General features: G+C 45.9%; 9 protein-coding genes across 9 annotated transcripts; 6 read left to right on the top strand and 3 right to left on the bottom strand.

Moving 5' to 3' along the window:
• Window positions 1-491: 491 nt before the first annotated feature.
• On the bottom strand, window positions 492-1,886 carry GLAREA_11104 (uncharacterized protein; the record flags this gene model as incomplete). Its single annotated transcript, XM_008079293.1, has 3 exons — window positions 492-884; window positions 936-1,741; window positions 1,787-1,886. The coding sequence occupies 3 exons, from the start codon at window positions 1,884-1,886 to the stop codon at window positions 492-494; spliced, it is 1,299 nt and encodes a 432-aa protein (XP_008077484.1).
• Window positions 1,887-3,780: 1,894 nt separating this feature from the next.
• On the top strand, window positions 3,781-4,617 carry GLAREA_11103 (uncharacterized protein; the record flags this gene model as incomplete). The annotated part of the gene is made up of 1 exon (XM_008079292.1): window positions 3,781-4,617. One exon carries the CDS (start codon window positions 3,781-3,783, stop codon window positions 4,615-4,617), a length of 837 nt encoding a protein of 278 aa, XP_008077483.1.
• A 1,389-nt stretch (window positions 4,618-6,006) lies between these two features.
• On the top strand, window positions 6,007-6,315 carry GLAREA_11102 (uncharacterized protein; the record flags this gene model as incomplete). Its single annotated transcript, XM_008079291.1, has 1 exon — window positions 6,007-6,315. One exon carries the CDS (start codon window positions 6,007-6,009, stop codon window positions 6,313-6,315), a length of 309 nt encoding a protein of 102 aa, XP_008077482.1.
• Window positions 6,316-6,630: 315 nt separating this feature from the next.
• On the bottom strand, window positions 6,631-8,690 carry GLAREA_11101 (WD40 repeat-like protein; the record flags this gene model as incomplete). The annotated part of the gene is made up of 3 exons (XM_008079290.1): window positions 6,631-6,859; window positions 6,908-8,609; window positions 8,657-8,690. 3 exons carry the CDS (start codon window positions 8,688-8,690, stop codon window positions 6,631-6,633), a joined length of 1,965 nt encoding a protein of 654 aa, XP_008077481.1.
• A 1,563-nt stretch (window positions 8,691-10,253) lies between these two features.
• On the top strand, window positions 10,254-14,579 carry GLAREA_11100 (P-loop containing nucleoside triphosphate hydrolase; the record flags this gene model as incomplete). The annotated part of the gene is made up of 8 exons (XM_008079289.1): window positions 10,254-10,631; window positions 10,701-10,974; window positions 11,024-11,108; window positions 11,165-11,442; window positions 11,509-11,952; window positions 12,007-12,398; window positions 12,503-13,102; window positions 13,155-14,579. 8 exons carry the CDS (start codon window positions 10,254-10,256, stop codon window positions 14,577-14,579), a joined length of 3,876 nt encoding a protein of 1,291 aa, XP_008077480.1.
• A 1,535-nt stretch (window positions 14,580-16,114) lies between these two features.
• On the top strand, window positions 16,115-16,534 carry GLAREA_11099 (uncharacterized protein; the record flags this gene model as incomplete). The annotated part of the gene is made up of 1 exon (XM_008079288.1): window positions 16,115-16,534. One exon carries the CDS (start codon window positions 16,115-16,117, stop codon window positions 16,532-16,534), a length of 420 nt encoding a protein of 139 aa, XP_008077479.1.
• Window positions 16,535-17,445: 911 nt separating this feature from the next.
• Window positions 17,446-17,983, top strand: GLAREA_11098 (Glyoxalase/Bleomycin resistance protein/Dihydroxybiphenyl dioxygenase; the record flags this gene model as incomplete). Its single annotated transcript, XM_008079287.1, has 3 exons — window positions 17,446-17,579; window positions 17,631-17,827; window positions 17,907-17,983. 3 exons carry the CDS (start codon window positions 17,446-17,448, stop codon window positions 17,981-17,983), a joined length of 408 nt encoding a protein of 135 aa, XP_008077478.1.
• A 318-nt stretch (window positions 17,984-18,301) lies between these two features.
• On the top strand, window positions 18,302-19,258 carry GLAREA_11097 (uncharacterized protein; the record flags this gene model as incomplete). The annotated part of the gene is made up of 1 exon (XM_008079286.1): window positions 18,302-19,258. The coding sequence occupies one exon, from the start codon at window positions 18,302-18,304 to the stop codon at window positions 19,256-19,258; it is 957 nt and encodes a 318-aa protein (XP_008077477.1).
• A 255-nt stretch (window positions 19,259-19,513) lies between these two features.
• On the bottom strand, window positions 19,514-19,909 carry GLAREA_11096 (uncharacterized protein; the record flags this gene model as incomplete). The annotated part of the gene is made up of 1 exon (XM_008079285.1): window positions 19,514-19,909. One exon carries the CDS (start codon window positions 19,907-19,909, stop codon window positions 19,514-19,516), a length of 396 nt encoding a protein of 131 aa, XP_008077476.1.
• Between the last annotated feature and the right edge of the window lie 559 nt (window positions 19,910-20,468).

Genomic DNA, 20,468 nt, shown 5'->3' with positions numbered 1-20,468 from the left:
GAGATTCAAATTTCGACAATTATTTGAAGCGCAAAAAGTTTGTTGACTCATTGTTCACTTGACCTAAACAGCTCGCGATCCTGTTGCTATGTTGACTGGCAGTTCAAACGCGGATAACATTCACTTTGGGAATTTGAGAACAGTATCGCGATGTTCGGAAATTGAGAGAACAATTAAGCGAATGCGGAGGATAGGGGAGAGTGAGCTAAGCGAGCTTGACTCGAGCAAACATCAATCTGAGCACTACCACCTTATGTGTTTCGCAGTATAATGTAAGGCAAGAAAGATTGTGTACGTTATAGTTGATGTTTTTACCTGACTAGTAGATATTAATGGTACAAAATAATCCTAAATACCCAGGTTATTCTCCATTACAAATGTCCCTGTTTTCATTCATCCCTAAACCCAGTATTAGTATCTTCTCAGTCCCACGTTCGTTCTCTGTCTCAATATTCGTGGTCAACGACTTCGTATCAACAATTCCCCAATGTTCATTCTCTCTGACGACCTTCCCCATAAGCACTCTTCAATCTCCAAAACTCCTCCATCACACTCTGGTAAAATTCATCACCTTGCTCTCCCGCAATCGCCTCCTCAAACCCCTCAATTCCAGCTCTCTTATTATCAATCCCCTCCACCAATCTCACAAACTCATCGGTATCATACCCTCCCGCCTTTGGAAGACCCCGAACCCAGACTCTAGCATCCAGTATCTCCAACAGTCGTTCGCTCTTGCACTTAAGCACAGCGGTGGGAGTAAAACCGTACGTGTTGGCGTATGTATAGATATCCTCCCTAGGATGCGGGAGGATAGCGGCGTAGAGCAACACATCTGCTTTTGCAGATCCGGAACTAATGGCTTGGTCGCCTCGTTGGAGGACGAGCTGGTTTTGGATACGGGAAGGGAGTTAGAGTTCTAAAAGTCGGGAGCGGACAGATCTGCCAATGTCAACTAGGGGCTGGATGTTTTTTCTTTCGGTATTCAAAGCGGTGCAGTATGCGGTGAAAGTGGTATAACCCGTATTGCGAAGTATTTCTTTTTCTTTCTCATATTCCTCCACTTTCATAGTCATTTCTGTAAGCGAGCTTGTCAGATTCTCGACTTGATTTTTCATTAGGTCGAATTTAGCTCGGCTGGTGCCGGCGTTGAGGAGCTGTGTGTTTTCGTGTTGAAGGGTGCGGCGTTCAGTGGCGTGAGATTTGTTTTGAGTTCTCAGTTCTTCGATGGTGGCTTGTTGTGTGGTTAGGGTTTCTTTGAGGATGGTTTGGACGGTTGCCATGTGGTCGAGGTGGGCACGGAGGAGGGCGATTTCCATGTCTTTTGTGGATAATTGCTCTCGTTGTTGAGATGTGACAAGAGTGAGGTCTTCTGGCTCTTGAGCTTGATCATTGATCTCGCTGTGATGTTCACCAGTATTGGAAGTAGAGGATTTTATCTTTTTAGCTGGTGAAGAGCTTACAATGTCTGGATGATCACCGAGTGTCTTTCCATGCTTCTTGGCCTCGTTGAAGAGCATGTCAATTGATTTCTTTGTAGCTGCTCGAAGTCGAGCATTGAGACGGACCTTTCGCGGATCCTTGGTTGGGGTCGGGATTTGGCCAGGCTCAATAACATTGACTACGACCGAGCCGTCATTGCTTGAGATGCTCTGATCAGAAACACTTCTCGAGCGAGAAACCCAACCTCGAAGCTTCTTCATATTCAATGAAGACATGCTGTAAGATTTGGAAGGTTGCTTGGCTGCTTGACTTTAGACCCGGAATAGGACTAGATTCAAATACTTACCTCGTTGGGGCGGAACGGAGGCTGAAAGATCAACACCAGAGTCATTGTTGATAGTGAGACCAAGTTGGCTCACCATAGGGCTGCTTGAAGTGGCTTCCATTGCGAAAATTATTGATGTGTTGTGGGATAACTGATTACTGAATAGTTGAAGACAAGGTATGATGGATGATTTCTCAAATAAATTGATTGAACAAAAGTATGTAAATGTTGTTGATGTTTATCCCAGGGACCGCGATCAAGAGGCTTCTTATAGTGCCACATGATAGGACGTTGCTCTGTGCAACAATAGCACCGAAGCGAATTATTACAATTGTTGCTGGATTCACGACATGCCCCGGCTAGAGATGCAAAGTGTATTAAGTCATTTTTACGGTGTTAACACTAGCCGCTATACTGTCGCACCAACACATCGTGTCTATTTAGTGTATAATTCACCACAACTTTTGCACTATCGAGAAGATAATACAGAGAACACTAATTGAGGAAATGAGTATCCATGATAACGAGTTTTAAATTGGTCGACTAGAGCATTCAATGAATATTCCAGTCTCCTCCCATGCGAATTAGTGACTGACGAATGTCAAAATTGTGGAAAAGAACAATAGCCAATACTGTGCAACCAACTACTACCGAAAATCAAAGAAATCCTCCGTTCAGTATGAATCTATCTTCATCATACCCCAGGAATCATGCGAAGATGGACATCCAACTCACTGTAGAAGTATCCCCATTACTAGCCGTATTGATGACAGTATTAGCAGCAATGTCTTTCACAGTATTGAACATGTCCATCGCCTCACACTCCCTAGGAATGAACTCGCTGCTTTTGCTTGAGTCGAACCAGAGCAGCTGGAGAAAACTATGGTGCCGAAGTTCAGCAAAACTCCGGTACCGAAATTAAGAAGCTTCTGTAGCACCCGTTCAGTGTTATCACCTGTGATAACCTCTGTTTCGTTTAAGGGTGCCATTGGTGTCGTGTACGCTGTGCCTGTAAGTTTGGTGAAAATGGCGTCTGCCTCGGCTGTCCCTGGTTCTCCCGTCACTTAGATCGTGATTGCCGCAATGGATTCACTTTAGTCCAAAATGCACACGATCAAAAAGTGTCAAATTCAGCGGTTGGCTAGTTCAAATCAAGATTATCACTTGCGCTCAATTGGCTACCTGAAGAGGGGAAAGTCACTTACACAGGCCGATATAGCGCGACTATTTTAGATGCAATTATATTCAAGGTTGAAGCGAGCTCTTTCATTCTTGTTGTAGCTTCGCACATCGACCTACTTTGGTGCTCTATCATCCATCACAAACGCTATCTCGAACTAGACTCAACTTCTGATGATTTGGATAACCTGGGTTGCATATTTGACTCATTATGAAATATATCGATCGAGCTAACAGAAGCATTTGCGCTATTACATGTGTCGTTGCTGACGTACGTATTGCTGTTGCCGAACCAAACGCTCCAACGTATGGGCTTCGTCTTGGGCTGCTGGAATCAACTATATTGGATGAAATATCAAGAGTTGAATTGTCGGAGCTCAAGATTGTCTGATGCCTACACTAGAGTCCGAACACTTCAATCCATTGCATCCTGGTTTTTCGCTCATGATTATTACTCATACTACTAGTTCTCCAAATTCACAGCGAGAATGAGAGAACGATAGATTACTACTACTCATAACGACTCAGAATCATCTTCTTTGTTCTTGGCGTCAAAATGAAGAGCATCCGGGATGGAACCTCTGTTCAAACTTATCCAACTCCTACGTTCTTTCACACTAACAACACCCTTCCAAACAACTATTAATTCCAACCCGCCTTCTTTCAACATATAACGAGGAGTGTTAATATTCTAATTTCTGCATATCCTTCTTTAATATAGCTATTTCAGTATCTACTTTCTGAGAGTCACCAGAAATAATTCGGAACACACTCAACAGTCCCATCTCCATTTTAAAGCACCAGTTCTAGCCATATCGTCTCAGCATAGAAACACGATGGGCTCTAACGGCAGTACTATTAATGGCCAGAAATCAACATTCAATCGAATCACGGAATCATCCGAACCACCAAGCATTCTCGTAACTCAACTTCCATCTGACATCTCGGCTCCAAGATCTTATCAGCAGATTTGTTTTGATAAATACATCTGGACCGCCCTAAAACTGCTTTACACCGAACCAATAAAAATCCTGGTATTCAATCTGGCTCAAAAAAATGGTCGCCTACCCCCTGGAATCGAAATCCCAAATCTCGACACCCGTTCCGTTAAGGATGTTTACGCGGCCATAAGAGCGACTCGGAAGGAACACGCAGATGATTTAAATGACGTCGCCAAAGCAATAGAGAAGATACGCAAACACGTTCAGACTCAACTGCTGAGCGAGAACGTCGTGCAATTTACTCCTGAAATGGTCGATGCAGGTATTCCCAGACTCCTGGATGAGTACCGTTATATTATGTCTGGTGCCGATTCAAAGATTCTTGATCCCGTGGATGTTACTTGCGGGGCTGTTAGAAAGTGTGAGAATGAGCAGTCGTGTCCTGTTTCTTCGTATTCAGTTTATGATGTCGAACGCTGCGAAGATGAAGAGTTTGAGTACTTTGTCAACGCACTCGAAGAGCAGCTGGTGCGTACTTGCAAAACCTTTCTTAAGGCGTTAGATCCGGGGTTTGATATTCTCACAATGAGTGATGCAGCCGATGGATTCCTTCTTGTGGATAGAGTGTCTAAAGTCACGGAAGAAGGGGGCGGGGAGACGATGGTGTTGGATGTCGGAATACTAGCCCGTTTCGATCTTTTTGGGTTTTCGTCTTTGGATTCGGTGTGTTAGATGGACTGGGGAAAGCACGATGTCTTCTAGCTTATTAAGCATGTTATTCTAAATCTTCATCTTTACGATCTTGATTCCACCCCCAAGTTCTTTAGTGTTGCTCTTCCCAAGTTCTCTGCCGTCGTTTTTTCCTACTAGATATAAATACTAGAGGGCCCAAACTTATAGGTGTTGGGCGTGGTAGCTGCGGGTTATTCCGGGTTGTAAATGTATATGAGTGTCTTTGTGACTGAAACAGCTGCACACAGTTACAAATATACTTTAGAAAAACTACAGTACAGTATCTGAATTCGTGATTCTTCAACTTTGGCGAGGTTCTGTAATCACTAGCAACAATCCCACGTATTCATCATGCTTCTTGAGTATGTTGTCACCACTAGCCAAGTAGAGCTTGGATAAAAGGGTCAATCTATCCTACAGAAAATATTGCTGGCTTTCTCAAACTATAAAATGGTCAGATCGTTACCTTGAATCTACAAAAACTCTTTTCTACGTACCACAAGTGTGTTACATGACTGACACCCTCCAAGTACAAGAATATTGAGAAACAACTTTCCGACACTTCTCAATAGCAACGTTTACCCTTTTCAATAGATGAAATACTGTAAATTTACTAAAATAAATGGGGTGACTATAGTGCTTTTTGTGCCGAGTACCGTTATTATGCCGTAGGGAGGTGTCTTGTCAGATTTGCAATGCACGGGTGTACTGTCCGATACGGAACCGTCCAAAAAGAACTCGAACCGAGGACTCCATTAGTGTACAGACACTCTCTTTTCCGTCGAGTGGATCTGAACTTCACCTTCCTGACCATCGAAAGTGAGCACAGAATCTTGATAGTCTTATCATCCCGCCTGTGAAATTTCAAGGGCACGACTCTGCTAAAGTACTAGAGGATTGAGGTTTACACAAGAGCCAAACACCCCATAGATGGGAAAAGGGAGACGTGTTAGTATCGTAATAGAAATGGAAAAGGCCTACTTACCTCTAGATATTATCTGCAAACAACCCATCACAGGGCTAACAAGACTTCAACATCAACCCCCTCCTCGACCAAGTCGCCCAACCCTAATTCCTCAACCTCAAACCCAAACCCCTCCAATATTTCTCCACCTCTCCCTCACTCCCCAAAATATGGGTCCTCCAAACCTCCTCGGTACCCCACACCCACGCCCAGAAAATCCGGGGTCTAGCGCTGTAGATCTCGGCACTACGATCAGTTCGCAAAGCTCATGACAGGACTCAGGGAGAACACATTATAAATTTGGGTTTGAAGGCGGAGAAGATAGTCCTGCGAGGGGAGATATATAAAGGAAGAGGTGAGGGCTGCTGGTTGTGCAAAAAGTTATCCTTACCAAACCTCCAAATATTCAAACCACAAACCCAAAAATGAACCTCCTCATCCTCCTCCTCACCACCCTCCCACTCGCCCTCTCCTCCCCTGCCGCTTCCCCATCAGACCTCTCAGCTCGTCAAAACACCGGCTGCTACTGCGGCGTCCTAACGGGCACATCCTGCGGATCACGCACGTCGACGGGGTTCTCGCTGTCCGGAAGCTGCAACGCGAATTACGTGTATGAATGCACGGAACAATTTGGAAATGCGCGGGTGAAGAGCCAGTGTTTGATTTGTAATTCGGGGGGTCAGGATGGGTTTGATGCTTGTTTGTTGGGGTTGGGGTTGCCTGGGGGGAAGTAGGGGGAGAGGGTGGTGGAGGAGGGAATGGGATGGAGAGGATGGAAGTCAGGAATAGGATAAGGATCGGTGCAGGTCGCGAGGAATGAGATATGTTAGGATGTATGTGGATATGACAGGATGATTATCTTGCCGGAATAGAACTTCGATACAATGAATTGAATGCCCCAATATTTTAAAACAACCTGCATCCAGCCAGATTCCCGTGGTATTTCCAACGCCTTGTGTGATCTGTCCTATATGCCACCATAAAACTCCGTAGTGATGTTGTACATAAATTATATGCGACTCAAATCTTGAATGTCGACAATGGCCTGATTATGCAGAAGGAATTCCAATCTCATAACCGATTAACACTTCGGTGCTGCTTCCTTCCCATCCACGGTTGCCCGCCGCAGAGAGCATATATCTACAGGTTGGATCGATATGTAACGCAGAGATGACGCCTGCCCTCGGAGGGCCAGGTACGATAAGAAACGGTACAGTTGAGTGCTTGAAAGCCGCTTGCTCCTTTAGGTCGTACAAGCGGAGAATATCATGCGAAGCACTAGATGCGTCAGTGGATTTCACCATCACGTACTCAAAGTGAACTTACCAAATCAGGTGTCTCCCGTTCGGCATCGCCCTTACCGAACTCACTGCGCCACTACCCTGAGGAAACTTGAATGTTCGTTCTGCATTTTTGAGTCCTTTATGCAGACTAAACTCCTCAACCGTACCGTTCCTTCGGCCGGCGTATATATAATTTCCATCTGGCGACCAGCATGCCGCCATACACCATGGTGGAACTCCGGTTCTGATTGGGATTTTTGCGACTGGTGTTTGTTGTCGTCTATCCCAGACTCGAAGTGTACCATTGATAGAAGCTGCGAGGAACGTCGAATCGGACGTAGCCTCTGCGTCCTGTGTTTCAACGACCTGATTTACTGGTTTTGAGTCTTCAAACACTATCTGATTCTCCGGCTCGTTCTTGGAATCATCTTGCTGTTCAGGCGCTGGCTCAACTTTTGGCGCCGCATCCGCAGTAGCGTCCCCCATCTCGATATCCCCTGTGGTATCAACGGGTTGAGTGTCACCCAAATCCATTCCGATTGCTCTAGAAAACTCATCATCCTCGTCACCGAAGTTACCACCAGATGGTGCACCTACTCCGTCCGTTTCTCCAAACAGAGAGTTGTCATCACTGCCGCCACCAAAGAGAGAATCATTAGGTGAATTATGACCGTCTTCTGCATTGTCTCCCTCCGTGGTACCGTTCGCTGTCCCATTTGCCATGCCGTTGGTATGAGGTTTGTCGCTACCGGAAAAGGTGCCATTTGTTTGTATGGGCTCTCCTGATTCCTCGGGCACAGGCAGACTTGAAGCCGGCCGCACCTCAATAGCAGAAATTTGGCCATCACTACCTTCAAAGGACCTTTTGACTTGTCCTGTATTTAAGTCCCAATCGAAGACATTTTTGTCCCAGCTTCCTGACAAGACCGACTTCTCATCTTGTGCGAGAGCTAGTACGGATACCGCTGACTTGTGCTTTTGCATGTACGCAATACGTTTTCCTTCGTCGTGTCTTACTGAATAAAGGTTTATGCAACCCGATTCAAGACCAGAAAGCATCCAAAGTGCTTGGGATTGAACCGCTAGCGAGTAGACAGGGGACAATGGCGGGTCTTCTCCCGGGACTTTTGCAGTAGGCTCTTCATTATCCCAATATGTCATCAGAACGCCAGCCTTAACCACGCTGTCTACGAACGGATGTCGCTGAGCCACAGTCAACAAGGTCTTGCCATTGATCGTCGCAACACCGTCGTACTTTCGTACATAGCAGTCTGACCCTCCTGTGAACCAGTATCTCATATCTGGCGTCGCTGTTATCGCATTAATGGACGTACTTTGAGGAGCCGCCATAGTTGGCACAATATCATATATTGGAGCCGTGAGAGCCTCCGGTCGAACCTCATATCGCATACGTGGAGCTTGAGCATGAACAGAAGGCTGCCGTGGGGATGCTGAGGTCCGCGTCACCGTAGGTCGAGGATGTGATGTTGGTCCTACACCATTGCTCTGATTTATAATGGGAGAATCGCCAGAACTCGTGTTCGTGGTTGGCAAACTTGGCCGCCGAACTTGAGATAAGGGTTGGTCAGGAGAATCGTCGTCTTCGTCCTGGTCGTCGTCTCCATTGTCATCTTCGTTATCGTCATCGTCCCCCTCCGCTTCACCATCTTGATCTACATCAGGTTCCAGGTCTTCTCCATCGTCCATCAATTCGTCTTGCTCATTGTCAGAGCTGGCATTCGACCCTTCGTCAATTAGCTGAGAACCCAGTTTACTGTAGACATTGGCCTACCTCGGTCATCGTCGTCTAATGAGAAATCGGGCATCTTCAGTTGAATAGCAGTGGCATCGGCATCTTACACAGCGACGGAAGACCACATAAGAAACGAGGTACAGCCCAGCTTTGACGTGTTGACCGCACGCTGTGGTTTGAGCTGTTGGGAGTCTCTCGGGAGGTTAAATATGCACCAGTTGCTGCAGAATTATTGTCGCAGTTAATGGTCGAGTGCGACGTATTTTATCAATGCATGCGCTCTAAAAAGTTGGCTTTTTGTTTTCGAATCTGAGCTACAGGCGAGGCAGGTATTCCACAAGGACGGGAGCATCTGAGTAGCCTCGTCCCCGCCACGCGGCTGACATAATCGGCGCGGTCTGGCGAGTCGCGTCTGAAATTACAGGGGTCCGTCATGGTTCTTCCGACATCATGTTCTCGCGCAAACTCGATTTTTACAACAGATGTTAATATTTTTGAGATTGATCATTCCACTCCGAGGCTCAAGTCCTTTATTCCACCATCATACTTTCTGTATATCCAACCCGTTAACTAGCTTTCTTGGTGTAGAAAGCCGCCGGAGATCCAAAACTCTTTCGGATAGGAATTCCAACTTCCAAAGGTACGAAGCTTTGTTGAGTAGATAGAGCATCCATGATGAGCAGGCCCCTCGTGATTGTAACTTGATTATCAGCATTATACTGCTAAATATCCATGCGTAAGAACAGTATAAAAATGGCAAGACCACTAGCGGGAAAGGACATCTTGATACCTCCAGCTGTTTCTCCTCACCTTTAGTCACGTCTTTTCCATCTCCACCAATAATCTTTACCTCATTGTCAAGATGGGTTGTCTGTTGCCTTAACATATACCTCAGTATCAGATAAGTTTGATATCAACTGTACGAGGTTTGCTGTTACACATGGCGCTATCCGCAACATAAACTTCGCCCAGCAAACATCAATATTTCCTTGAAATGTACTTTTACATGTACCCAGGGCACTTAACTGTAGATAGCACTGCCGGAGAACGTGCCTGCCTTATTGACGCACAGTACCCTTGCCGAAGTCCATTTCTCGAGCCGGGTCCCCGCTTCCTATTCTACTAGCTTCCACGATCACTTCCCACGTCTAGTCCCCATTTGGTTCTATCTCGAACTTCACCTTTGTTGCCTTGTACAACCAACCTATCGTCACGGTATTGTGCGATCTAACACACATTCTTTTTTCGATTTCCAGCATTGTATTCGATCTTACCTCGATACTGGCAGTACGTATGGCTTTTATTAGAACGATTGGATTTCAAGACGCTGAATCCGTCCCACGAAGCCGCTCATGTGCGCAGTGTGTTTACTGACAATCTTGAGACAGTTAGGTATATTACTCCGGCGCCATCTTTGCGATCCTGAGATCTTCGGATGAAGAACTACTCATCTGTTACGTCTATCTATTTGATGACTTATTGAGGCTTTCCCGCAGCTCATTAGATCACCTTTACGGAAGTGAACAACGGCTACTAGATGTGCTTTCCACGCACTAATCAAACATTGCAACACGCCCCTCGGCGGTGCCTCGTACGAAACTTTTATCCTGGCTACCTCCTGGCATAGATCGCAACCATGGCGTACGGCTTGCGCTCACCTGACCAGATTGTCAATGAACATATCGCAAAACCATGGAAACAGATCGAGTACACGGAAGCCTGGCGCAATCTGCCTGAGGTGCCTAAAAAATCGGAAATCTGCCCCAATGTTGATCCAGTCGTGGCGAAGATTGAGAAGCAAGAAGCGTGGAACGACTATCAGAACGAGCCAAGGTATGAGACAAAGCTGCCTGAGAATATCGTAGAGGGGCCTTGGCCGTCGAGAGAGGACTACATAGGCGCTCACTACCAAATTCTTCGGGAAGATGCTGTCGCACCTTTACGGCGTGTTGTATCCGAGTTCAAACGACACCCCCACATGGTGGAAGACAGTGATGTGGGAATATATACTCATGTACGGTTGATATAGAATTTCCTATGCCTCCACATGTCGAGACGGTATACTGACACATCAATCGCCTAGGTAACATTCAGAGGCATTCAGTTAAGTCCAGTCGGAGCCGCCTTTCGTGTGGAGTTTTCAAATGAGCGAGCTGGCAAATTGATCCGTTGGGATCAATCGAAACGTTTGATGCAGGGAAGTATAGTTGCCATTACAACACAAAGAGATAACTTTCACTCCATTTGCAAGATCGCGGTCGTTGCTGCACGCCCCCTGGAAGGATTGCAACAAAATCCGCCGCAAGTGGATCTCTTCTGGGGCGATGATAAAGACACGGTTTTTGACCCTTCCGAAGGTAGGATCTCAGCCCATCGTATTCGGCATCTTAGCTGACTACAGAGCAGAGTATATCATGGTTGAAGCCAGATCCAGCTACTTCGAAGCCTCGAGGCATATGCTGGAGGCCTTACAGAAGTTAATGACTGAAAAGTAAGTTGCATAATTGAGACATACCGCTCTTATTTGGAAGTTACTGACAGTAGCAGGTTCCCACTAGCTGATCATATTGCCATGGTTGATCCTATGATCGGCCCACCCGCATACGTTGAAGATCATTCTATCATGGATCTATCCTCTCTACCGTTACCAACGGGTACCTCCGAAGAGACAGTTGTTCCAGATGTAGATGAAAGACTGCTTAATGTCGACGTCCTTGAAAGTTTCCCTGAGATTCCCGCGTCAGGAATGGACGACTCACAAATGTCCGCCCTGCAGAGCATGCTAGTTAAGAAGGTTGCAATCATCCAAGGGCCTCCAGGAACTGGTACTTTTCTCCCGAAATCGCAGCCTCCTATTTTTTGTCAACAATTTTTGCTAACTTCTGGAACAGGTAAAACTTTTGTTTCTGTCGCTGCGTTGAAAGTCATGATGGCAAACATGCAGTCCGGTGACCCACCTATCATTGTTTCTGCACAAACGAATCATGCCCTTGATCAGTTACTCAATCATATCCTAAAATTTGAGGACAAAATCCTGCGCTTAGGTGGACGGTCGAGCAAAGAGAACGAGGAGATTCGAAAACGAACAATCTATGAATATAGACAAAGTACAGAAGGTGCCCCTAACAAGGCCTACCTTATTAGGGCTGCACGAAGAGTACTGCGCGATCGCATAAGTGAAATTCAACAAACAATGATGCCAATCATCAACTTCTCAGGCATAATTGACTTAAAAATCTTTTTAGACCGCGGCATCATCACACAAGGCCAATATGATTCACTGGCTGGTGGAGACTGGGATGGAGATGATATGGACGCGTCCGGTTTTGCATCTTGTAAGCAAGACGAACATTTATCATTTGCTGGCATTAGACTAATGTTCAACTTAGGGCTTCCTGGAGATCAACTGGAACCGATCCCAAGAACACCACTTATCAACTCAAACTTTGAGCTAGAAGAGGGAGATATTGAGCAAGAACAGCTCAAGGATCTAGAGGCGGAAGCGGGGGCTCTTCGCCAGGACGAGAATGATCCTAGGGAAGCCTTGAGTGGTGAGTGGCTGGGATTTTCTCGTGAGTTCAACGGTAGAGATACGGGCATGGAAGATAAAGAGATCAAAAGACTGCTTTCGACCAACAAAAGTCTTCATGGGATCCCAGCCGCAAAGCGTGGTGATACGTACAGGTATCTGGTGCGGAAGCTTGACAGCAAGATGAAGAGAGATCTTAAAAGCCTTCTGTCAAAGTATCGTAAAGATCTTGAAAACCTGCAAGTCGCAAAGGTCAGTAATACCTCGTTAGAGGGACATTACCCCCAACATCCTCCTTCCCCTCCTAGCTTGGGTCATAGACAGCTCTTATTTGACCGCGCATTAACATCTTGTAGTGGACCGCAAACATTGCATTGATCAAGCATTTGGGTATTAAATTGATTGGATGCACCACAACAGGACTTTCTAAATACCGTGGACTCCTCGCCGCTCTAGAATCACGTACTCTTCTGATTGAAGAGGCTGCCGAGACCCTTGAGGGGACCGTCATCGCTGGCATGATTGATAGCCTGCAGCAACTCATCCTAGTCGGCGATCATCAACAACTGCAAGCTCATTGCAATGTGAAAACCTTGGAAGAGGCGCCTTATCACATGAATGTCTCTATGTTTGAGCGGCTCGTCAAAAACTCTATTGGATATGTTATGTTAAATAAGCAGCGAAGAATGATTCCAGATATTCGAGGATTACTCTGTGTTGAGGCGAATCCATTCTACCTCAACCTCAGGGATCATGATTCGGTTCTAGAACTAGACAATCGACCGCCTGTACCTGGTATGGGGGGAATCAATGTCTATTTTTTCCATCATACATGGACAGAATGCCGAAATGCCGACATGAGCATCAACAATCAAGATGAGGCTCAAATGATTGTTGCCCATTTCAATCATCTTCTGATGAATGGTGTAGACGCAAATGATATCACTATCTTAACGGTAAGTCACTTTTTAAAACATGATATTGATTCATACTAACAGAGAAATGTAGTTCTACAATGGCCAGCGTAAAGCCATTTTACACCAATTAAAAAGGCATCCCGGCTTATCTGGGATTCTTTACTTCAAAGTTTTCACGGTAGACAGCTATCAAGGTGAAGAAAACGACATTATCATACTGTCCTTGGTTCGTAGTAATAGTACTATGAGCATAGGCTTCTTGGAGAACAAAAATCGCCTTGTGGTTGCTTTATCAAGAGCACGCCGGGGGCTTTACATCTATGGAAACTCAACGACTCTAACTGTAGGCGAAGAATCGGAGAACTATGTTGGCCGTGATCCATTGTGGTGGCCTCTCATAGAGCATATGAAGTACCGCGGCTGGTATAACTTTGACCGAGGCCTACCAATATATTGTGAAAGGCACAAGGAGAAGATATACGTTGAAGATCCAGATGATTGGGTGGGGCTAAATGGAGGGTGCTCCCGCGAGTGCGAAGGCAGCCTTGACTGCGGGCATTCATGTCCCTACGCGTGTCACCCCTTTGACCATTCGACAGTCGAGTGCGCAGAGTCATGTCCGCTCATGGTTGAGTGTGGTCACCCATGCCGCAAGAACTGTGGTTCACTTTGTCAGTGCGACGAAGATGGCTGTCCCTATTCTTTCACTCATCTACAAGCTCCGCTTGCCGAATCGAATGATCTCACGGTAGACATCCGTACTGAAGATGAGATTGCATACGGTGCTGCTGTTCGGAAACATCTTTCAGCCACTCACCATACAGGTAGTCACCAACAGCCCTTGTCGTTGCCCGATAAAGCTGAGAGAGTTCGAGCTTGGAATTCGTGGGATGCAAAAGAATTTGACGTTGCACAAACCGAAACTCTCGCTGCTTCGTCGGCCACTTATGACATTTCCAATGAATCACAAAATCGAGTTTTTAGGGAGGACTTCAAACCAGTCAAGGTTGCAGATGGCAAGCGGAAAAGGTATGAGAATGCTTCTACAAAGCAATCTTCAGAGCTTGACATCGGTCTGGGGCCCTCTGAAGGTTACGACGTGCTGGACACGACTAAAGCCAGTATCAAAGTGGATGAAAGCTTGCCTACTCAAAAGCAAGCACTGCTCTTCACGATGCTCTCACCGACCAGAACACCAAAAGACATCCATCCAACGGCCGAAGAGGGAGCGATGGCTGAGTCCCTGCGATCGCCGCCGGGGCTCAAAGACAATCACAGCACTATATCTGAGTGGCAGTTCCCGGAATCTTCAAAAGCTTTAGTCTCCAATCTCAGAGACGCAACTTTATCGACAAAGCCGCCTCAAAAGTATCCAGCAACACATATCACAAGTCCAGTTACTGATGAGACTCAGCTACAAGAGGACTTTGATCTACTTAGCTTTGATGAACCTTTACCTAAACCGATTACCATCCAAGCTTCCGATCTTGATATGTTTGAAGCGCAATTTGGCTAAGATGTGGATGTTCGAACAAGCATCAGTATACCGGACAACTCGGACCCAAGCATGCTTCAGTGAAGAGATAGTAAGATTTTTCTTCGGCGATGTTTTTTCTGATACTGTTGCGTCATGGTCAAAATTGTCACTTCTAGCTTTTAAGCTGGGGTTGGGTTACGTTAAAACGAAAGCTAGGTGGTACTGCGATTCCTACATTCTTGTCAAATAGAGGGATAGATAAGATATGATGGTATTTGATCTGCAGTATACATCCTATGGTAGATAAGACGGGTGCCAGTTTCTTACATAATAATCTGCTAACAAATTATTAGGTTTCAGACGTAGCTCGACGAGACTAGTCTTTTATTACTTGGAAAGGTCATTGACGAGATACACGAGATTTACGAGATTCTGTTAACTTGATGTAGAAATGTCCGAATTTGACTACTACTTAATCGAGCCACCGTGAGTCGAGCCCTTTGAGTTGTTAAGGCACCGTTCTCGCGTGCAAAATCACTCGCCGCAATACAAGCATCAATCGGGTCTAGATTGTGCACGTTTCCAATGATTCGTTCTTAGAGGTTTGAATTTCCCTTGGCTTTGAAGTACGTACAAGATTGCTGGTATAGTAGAAGCGTTAATTTGTTCTAGATCGACTAAGGTTCTTGACGATTTGGATCTTCAGGGCTCAACTTCCTCTTGGCGCGTTGCTGAATACTCTCCTTTTAATTTATCTCTATCTGGTTATAGGGTAGGTCGGTGATATTCTAGAGCCCCTCCTTAATACTTGGTTTCCGTGGGTTGATAACTTTCCTTTACTGGTGGGATTTCCCCAGGCTGGTATAACCCGAGCACAAGGAGCCTAGGAAACCCCATTTTAAAACGGTTACGCCACTCGTTTGGACCCTGAGATCTGGACCATGAGATCTGGACCCTGAGATCTCTCAAATCACGCTGTATCATAGGTCAGAGTTTATACACCCCACAGAGATAGGAATCAAACGAGGGTCGTCTACAGCGGTCGTGGAGCCTTCGGTTGCTCGGTAGATCTCCCGGACCCTCCTCTTTCGAACTAGGATCGGAACTTTCCAGATTCGAGAAAATACTACCCAAGGCGGACGTCGTTAACACATGATTTTTCTTGATCTCAACGAGCACACCAATTGACTCTGTTGTTTCTTGTCATTGAGATTTACCGCATTGGACGGGAATCTGGGGAATGGGGCTCGCTTAGAGCGAGAAGCTTGTCGAGATGACATTTGTAGCGGCACAGTTCTCGTTTCGGTTTACGAGGTAGTATATACATATGTACACCGCTGTAAAATATACTTGGCTCTCGTGGAGCTTCACGTATAGACACTGGGCAACGAATTGTTGGACTTGGCTCGAGTTTATTTACCGAAGTGTTTATCTAACAACTTCGAAAAAGTATATATGTCAGTGTTTGTTCATCCATTAACTTACTTTGAACATCCTCAACCATCCCATTCAATACTATTCACTTAGTATTCAAAAATCCTTCACAGAAATATCCTACTACAACTCCTATTAAAATGAAACTCTCCACGATCCTCGCCCTCACCGGCTCCCTCTACTCCTCCTTCGTCTATGCTGGAGCCTTCATGGACACCGAAGCCGCAGTCTGCAATGTCAAGAACTCCACCGACGGTACTCTGACCCCCATCGCCGTCAGCGAAGTTAAAGCCGGCATGGCCATCCCCAGCGACACCACCGGTCTCTCTCTCCGATGCAGCTACGGCGGCAGCTCTGTGGATGAGTTTGAGAACTGGTTCTCCAGCGAATTGGCCACCGGGTCGCAGGCGGTGGAACGATCTGCTCTTGCTGAGGAGAAAAGAGCGGAGTGTGGATGTGTTGGGGGCAGGAGATGCTGTATCTTGTGTGATTTGGATTGGACGTCGGGGTATGTGAACTGCTATAAGGCTTGTGTTACCGACAAGTTCTGTCCTACGTAAATGGCTAGGAGGAATGGAAAAGGCACCAGTGGTTCGGCTATCTGTGGATTGTCTGTTACGTTTATGAGATCTGAGAAGCCAAACCTTGGAGTTCTTGAATGGGGGAAGACCGTACCGAGGAGGTTTGTAGTGGTTTGCGATTTTTTGAGGGGGAAAATCGAGGCTTATGGATTGAAGATTGAGTTTTATGGCGCTATTAAGTGAATGGGAATGGTGACGGATTGATGATTTATATTCTTGGAGATTGTATTGGGCGATTTGAAGTTAGTCGAGTGGAATATATCATTCGTTTATGGCTAATTCTTACCTCTCTTCTATTGGGCCTCCATTTATACCCAGGTGTACGACAGACAAATCCTTCTGCATATATATGAGATATGATAAGCGCGCGATCTCAGTGGTCTCTTGATGTGGCTGTGTTTTAGATGTTCTCAACCAGTTACTGGGAGGAGAGTCTGTCGCATTCTTTCCATGTAAATTCCACCAGTCCTCCTATTTCATCATCGTAATTCCGACTTAGGACATCCAACTGAAATAGAAAAGAAGGTTTTGATTATCGATACAGAATACTAGTGTATTGCGAGACTAATGGGTAAAAGTGTACTGATGCCAGAGACCGACTTTCTAACACACCTTTTCTAACAGGTTTGTTTAGCCTTTTCAATATAAATGATATCGCATATTTATTCAGAAAGATTAAGTAAATTTAACTTTTCACCCAGAATATCGTCAGCAATAACTCCAAGTTGGAAGGCGTCACGTGGACGGTGCTAAATACTTACCCGCCACTCTTGCGCCATATCCAACTACATCTCATCAACCTGTCAACATTAACAGATTCTCTTGATTTTTGTAAATCGAAATTTCCTTACTACATCAAAGAAATAACAAACTTTCGGAACATACCCAAAATGATAACAGGAATCGCCCACATCAACCTCATAGTCCCAGAGGGCACACTAGACCAAGCGGAAGAATTCTACAGCGGAATCTTGGGTTTCATCCGTGTTCCGGTACCTCTTCTCCAGAAAGACAGACTTGCATGGTGATTTCCAGTTTCGCCATCCGGATGTATTTGGTGTCTGACTTTTGATAGGTTCGATATCACACCTAAAGGTCAACAAATCCATATTGCCTTTGGACCGCCAGAACAGAAGTCTTCAAGACATCCATGCTTTAAGATTGATACTCAGGGGGGGTTGCTGGAGTTGCAAAGGAATGTCTGGGATCATCATGTTAGGGGTGGGAAAGCGGCGGCTTTGGAGGCGGATAAGCCGGGGGAGGAGAATAGTGGTGAGTCGTCTCTTTCTGTTGTGTTGTTCCAACGATGATCCATTGGGGTTGCTCGCTGATTCTGGTAATCTGTGAATAGGAGCAAAAGGAGTAGAATATCCAAGTCGATTTTTTGCGAGGGACTATGCTGGGAATAGGTTGGAGTTCAGCTTGTAGGATAGTGATTGTGAGATTTCAACTGAATGTTGAGTCCTAATTCTAATAATCATGATTTTGATGAATAACGTGTCAAGTTGGTTTTGCCATAATGAATGCTCGGGAGTTATTACTGTATAGCAGTCGAAGAATATCTTTCCTCACCTACTATTATTCAGTCAAATTCCACCCAACGAGTATATCAAGGCTTCCTGGTCCTGAGAAATTTCTTTTCATATATCATCACCAGTCCCATTCCACACTTTCATCCTGGACTTTCACAACCTCTTTAACCTCTTCACCTGTCGTATCCTAAAGCCAGATCAACAAGAAAGTAAAATGTCTCGTCAACCATCTAGAGCACCTCAAGGGAGTTCCCAATCCAGTAAGAATCCTACCATGTCATATGCACCTGGCCGTAACCCAAGCACAATTTATGAAGAAGAGGAAACCACAAGTAACAACGGAGCAACCTCATCTTGCGCGCCAACATCTTCTCGTGCACCAACATCTTCTCTTGCACCAACGTCGTCTCGCGCACCAACGCAATACGCGGCACCTCGAGCGCCCACTCAATATACGTCTTCTCGAGCACCTACTCAGAATACCGCTTCTCGAGCTCCAACTCAATACACAGCCCCACGCGCACCAACTCAATACGCCCAACCTCATCAATCTGTCGCCCCAGCACAATCTAGCAGAGCCGCGGCAAGCCAGTATTCTCGCCAACCATCGCAAATGGGCAATCCTGCAACAACCAGTTATTCCCAAAGCACCTCACAAGGTGCCAAATACACCACACTCAACCGTGATGATGCGCGACAGAGCAAAGCCGGGCCACCACCTGCCAAATCCCAAGCCTATAGATCAACGATGGCTAGACCAGCAGCATCAACCAGAGCCAAGAGCATTCTCGCAACACCAGAAGACTTCAAAATGGCCCAGACCCAACTCCACAGAGACGAGCTTGAAGGCGTTGAAGCGGAAGAACAAGATGAGTGGGCTCGAAAAATGATCGCGACAATTCCAAATGCTTGTCCGGACAAGATGGCGTTCGAGCGTCATGACACTCTTCCGCTCTATATGTGTGCGAAAGGAGGTCATGCCGTGACTGATGAATTGCTCGCTGAGGGTCTAGGAGGCCTTATGGCAGCTCCCAAGGGTCGGGCGCCACCCGGTGGATTTCCGTTTGAGGAGTTTGAAGGCCCGTTCTATCTCGATGAGGAGAGCGAGTTCTATGTTACTGATTGTAAGAAATGGTGGGCGAGGAAAAACAAGGAAAGAGAGAACAAGTGAGAGGGTCCTAAGTCGCGGCTCATGGGAAGAGAAAATAGGAACGCTTAGAGAGCGCGGTGGTGGGAGGAAATGGATGATGATGGAAATTAGGGCTAGGAAATGTTGATAGACGCCGAAGGCACAAATACGAGACTTTACGTTGAAGGTTGTCACGACCCGATAAGAAAATAATCCATCCGTGGAGGAGTGAAACCTGACTTGAAATGACTGATAACACTGAGTACCGCGTTTGGCACCTACGCCATTCCCGTTAATTTAGCCCGTAAATCCAATTTCTTCGTCTGAAGTGTGGATGGGTGCATCACCCAAGACAAAAATCTCCATATGTCCTTGTGGAATAGTCTTCTCTAGACGATCGATATCGTCCTCTGGGTCGCCATAAATTTTATCGGGGGATGGTATATGGAACCCAGGATGTACAAGACATAATCGGAATCCATTCTGCGGCCCATGTCGTGTAGTTTGGTAAACGAAGAACATCAGCGATGTCAGAAGTTTGTTTGTATCCCTATTTCGATTGCCGTGCCAGAAGATGTGGAAACGTACGGAGCCGGTGCTGTTGGAAATCTCATCTAGAGCGCTAGCATTGGCAATTTGCTGGAAGAAAGCGAGTGGGAGGGGTTTCTCCTCTGTGACCACGTGGGAAGTCATGATGAAGTGAGGGATCTCATGAATTCGTAGCTCCACCCTTAGGAGATCTAGTAATTGAACTACAGGATGATTTTTGGGAGAATGAGAATCTTCTTTCTTGATCTGGCTCTTCACCCTAGTTGATAAATCGATTTACTAAGAATAGATGTTAGCTTGTGTGTTTTCTTGAGCATGAAGGATTGAGTTCGCTTGTTTACCTCTGTATCTGATGCAATGGTAGATATCCATCATTGAGTGGCTTCTGATCCGAGGTCGTGGTAAATTGCAAGGCAGAACCCGCGCTGCTTATATCACGCGTTCGGAAGAAATTACGTTAGACACTTTGTGGCTTTTTGGAACGCATTAATCATTGCAGAGCGGCAAAGCCTGTAATGCTACTATCTCACACATGAGGCATCTTACATAATCCTTCTCGTGACATAATCTTTCCTGCGGCCCAAATTTGGACCATTCTCACTTCCTTCAGGAGCCTGTGAAGTCGAATTAACACTAGTGTGCAGACAATAGCGAAACGATGGTCCATTCTTCACTCTTCAGACAAATGAGATTATTTTGGGGA

The sequence above is a fragment of the Glarea lozoyensis genome, assembly GCF_000409485.1.
Source record: "Glarea lozoyensis ATCC 20868 chromosome Unknown GLAREA11, whole genome shotgun sequence".
Lineage (NCBI taxonomy): Eukaryota > Fungi > Ascomycota > Leotiomycetes > Helotiales > Helotiaceae > Glarea > Glarea lozoyensis.
This window is presented reverse-complemented; position numbering and strand designations above follow the sequence as displayed.